Consider the following 3507-nt stretch of genomic DNA (forward strand, 5'->3'; position numbering starts at 1 on the left):
CCATTGAGTCCCCATTCATGGCCCCATTGATGCCCCATTGATACCATTGAGTCCCCATTCATGGCCCCATTCACAGCCCCATTGATACCATTGAGTCCCCATTGATGCCCCCAGCCCCCTCCCATGGTTCCCCCTTTCACCTCCCCCCCCGTGTCCCCCCAGGTGACTATCTCTTGGTGGACCCCATTGAGGAGGGGGTGAAGGTGAAGGCTGAGATGTCGCTGCTGCTGCTGCGGCCCCACGTTCGCTTCCTGCAGCACCAGGGGCTCTGGTACCGACCCCCATTTTGGGTCCCATTCCCCCTTTTTGGGGTCTCCCCCCTTTGTGGGATGGATGACGCCACCCCACATCCTTCCCCCGGCCTCACTCAGTCCTTATCTCCCCCCCCCCAGGCCTGCAGCCTTCACAGCTTCCTCAGAGCCAGCCCAGCAGGAGGGGTGAGTAATTAACGGGGGGGTGTTAATGAGGGTTAATGAGGGCAATGGGGCCGTTCATCTGACTGGGGAGGATGCACTGTGCCCCCCCCTCAATGGGGCTGGGATGGGACTGAGATGAGCTGACGGTCCGTGTCCACCCCATGGAACAGGAACGGGGACACGGAGCTGTTCGTTAACACCAACCGGGCGCCCGTCAGCGAGGAGGAGGATGGAGGGGACACAGGAGAGGATGAAGAGGACACGGGAGATGATGAAGAGGACACAGAAGATGGAGGGGACACGGGGGATGATGAAGACGACACGGGAGAAGATGGAGGGGACACAGGGGATGACGAAGCCGGGGCTGACAAAGGCACAGAGAGCAGCGCTGCGACGTAGGGATTCGTCTTCAATAAAGGGTTGGACTTTACCTGGAGCTGTTGTGCCCCAAAAGGGGTTTGCAGAGCCCGAGTTATAGGGCTGAAGTCATCGTATGGGGCACCATGAGGCTCTATGGGGTCTTGTGCGGCTCTATGGGGTTCTGTGGTGTGGTTATGGGGCTCTGTTGGGTGGCTGTGGGGCTCTGTAGGGGTTCTGTGGGCTCTTATGGGGCTCTATGGCAAAGCTCTTTGCTCGGGGAGCAGCAGCAGGTGGAGACTTACCGAGATGGCAGAGTCGGGGGGTGCATCCACAGCAACACCTGAAATAGGGATGGAGACACAGCGGGACGGCAGCCACTGGCACAGCATCACCCCAACAACACCAGCAAACAACAATATCACTATCTATTGTCACTCCCTGATGTCACCCCCCAGAGATACCCAGCATCACCCCAGTGTCACCCCAATGTCATCAGCCCCCATTGTCACAGCTTAATGTCACCATACAACCCCATTTACACCCCCAGTGTCACCCCAATGTCATCAGCCCCCATTGTCACAGCTTAATGTCACCATACAACCCCAGTGTCACCCCCAGTGTCACCCCAAAGTCATCAGCCCCCATTGTCGCAGCTTAATGTCACCATACAACCCCATTGTCACCCCAACATCACCAGCCCCCATTGTCACAGCTTAATGTCGCCACAACCCCATTGACACCCCCAGTGTCACCCCAAAGTCATCAGCCCCCACTGTCGCAGCTTAATATCACCATACAACCCCAGTGTCACCCCAACATCACCAGCCCCCATTGTCACTGCTTAATATCACCATACAACCCCATTGTCACCCCCATTGTCACCCCAACATCACCAGCCCCCATTGTCGCAGCTTAATATCACCATACAACCCCAGTGTCACCCCAACATCATCAGCCCCCATTGTCACTGCTTAATATCACCATACAACCCCATTGACACCCCCAGTGTCACCCCAACATCATCAGCCCCCATTGTCACAGCTTAATGTCACCATACAACCCCATTTACACCCCCAGTGTCACCCCAATGTCATCAGTCCCTATTGTCACAGCTTAATGTCACCATACAACCCCAGTGTCACCCCAATGTCATCAGCCCCCATTGTCACAGCTTAATATCACCATACAACCCCAGTGTCACCCCAACAACGTCTCCCCAGCACCATCAACTCCACCATCACTCCTTGCTGTTAAACCCCACTGACACCCCCCCACCCACCTCGTGTCCCCCCAACGTGATACCGCCCCATCAACCCCGCCCACCATCACCCACCCCGCATGCCCCTAGCAGCCCCCCGCATCCCAAGCCCCCCACTGATAACCCCACACCCCCATGCCCCCCACCACGCCCACCCCTCGTTCCGCCGCACTGGACACCCCCACACCCCCCATCACCCCCCGCCTAGACCCGCCGTGTCTCCCCACATCCCGTTCCATCATCACCCCTCCGATGTCAATACCCCAACATCACCCAGGTGCGCCATTCAACTTGACGCCCTCTGAACGTCCCGATCACTGTGACGCACAATGAGCTGGCGGCAGCAGTCGGTGGTATCAGCACAGGGATGACTCCTTCACTGGTCCCCTGGCACGTCCGTCACGTTTCCGTCCGGTCCCTCATCGCGCCGCGTGACAAAGTCCTTCGCCCCCCATAAACCCCCCAAAACTCCAGCGATGAAACACCGCCCCCCCCCAAGAAATACCCGAATTGCCGCAAAAACCCGATTTGGCCCCAAATACCCGATTATCCCCATAAATACCCCGATGAGCCCCAAAATACCCGACTGTTGGCTCCAAAATACCACGCGAATTAGTCCCGCCAAAAATAACCCATAGGCCCCAAAATACCCGGATAGCCCCAAATTACCCGGATGCCCCAAAAACCCGATAATGGGGGCCCAAAATATCCCGGAGTTGGCTCCAAAATACCCATTAAGGCCCGCAAAATACCCGGGATTTGGCCCCAAAAATAACGCAAGGCCCGCAAATACCCGATTGGCCCCAAAATACCCGGATTAGGCCCAAAAATACCGCGATTTGGCCCAAACCCGGATTGGCTCAAAGATACCCGTAGGCCCCAAATGCGCCGGCGTCCCAAGCCCACTGTGTCTCATGTGCGTCCGTGCCCTGTGCACTCCCCCACGGGCTCGCCCGTGACTCTCCTAAGATAAAGCGCCGGTTCTCGGCCTCACGACCGGTCCCCCGAACGCCCCCGCAGCCCACACGGCGGAAACACGCCGGAAAGCGGGCCGCCGAAACAGAAACTGGCACGTCCCCTCACGATCCGAACCGGAAAATGAAGAAGGCGGGCGGTCTCATGATCCCACAAATCTCGTCCGCCGGAATAGACCCATTGCTAACGAACAAACTGCGCCGTCACCAAAGAAGGCGGGATAGTCCCCAATCACCTGCCGAAAGCGATGCTACGTATCTGGCGCATGATCAAATAATGGCTACCTCCGGACCCCGTTATGCTCGTATATGTCCCATCATACAGCCAACCGGAAAGCGAAACCTAACTTGGCGCATGACAAAATTGCGGCCTCTAACCCACTGATATCCTGCATTAATCTCGCACCATGCCCATTCCGGCCCGGGAAGCGGACCGCAACTGGCGCATGATCAAAAGGCGGGCCTATCCGCTCGTAATCCCACAATGCAACATACCGGA

General features: G+C 57.3%; 1 protein-coding gene and 1 long non-coding RNA gene across 3 annotated transcripts in view; one reads left to right on the top strand and one right to left on the bottom strand.

Annotated features, from left to right (window-relative positions):
* Positions 1–846, top strand: part of EIF1AD (eukaryotic translation initiation factor 1A domain containing) — a 13117-nt gene extending 12271 nt beyond the window's left edge. The window contains exons 3-6 of one of the 2 annotated variants that reach the window (XM_032441920.1): positions 163–271; positions 393–437; positions 587–728; positions 771–846. In XM_032441920.1, the coding sequence (XP_032297811.1) occupies positions 163–271; positions 393–437; positions 587–728; positions 771–815 (341 nt within the window). In that variant the 3' untranslated portion in view covers positions 816–846. Of the gene's footprint in view, positions 1–162; positions 272–392; positions 438–586 lie in introns of both variants that reach the window. The other variant, XM_015851209.2, reaches the window with a different exon arrangement.
* The window catches only part of LOC107307693, a 14773-nt gene extending 12723 nt beyond the window's left edge, over positions 1–2050 (bottom strand). Inside the window, exons 1-2 of the long non-coding RNA XR_001552483.2 lie at positions 1079–2050; positions 848–957 (exon numbers count right to left, since the gene is read on the bottom strand). This is a non-coding gene — a long non-coding RNA (uncharacterized LOC107307693). The remainder of the gene's footprint in view (positions 1–847; positions 958–1078) is intronic.
* Positions 2051–3507: the final 1457 nt, after the last annotated feature.

Source organism: Coturnix japonica, unplaced genomic scaffold, assembly GCF_001577835.2.
Source record: "Coturnix japonica isolate 7356 unplaced genomic scaffold, Coturnix japonica 2.1 chrUnrandom786, whole genome shotgun sequence".
NCBI classification, from domain to species: Eukaryota; Metazoa; Chordata; class Aves; order Galliformes; family Phasianidae; genus Coturnix; species Coturnix japonica.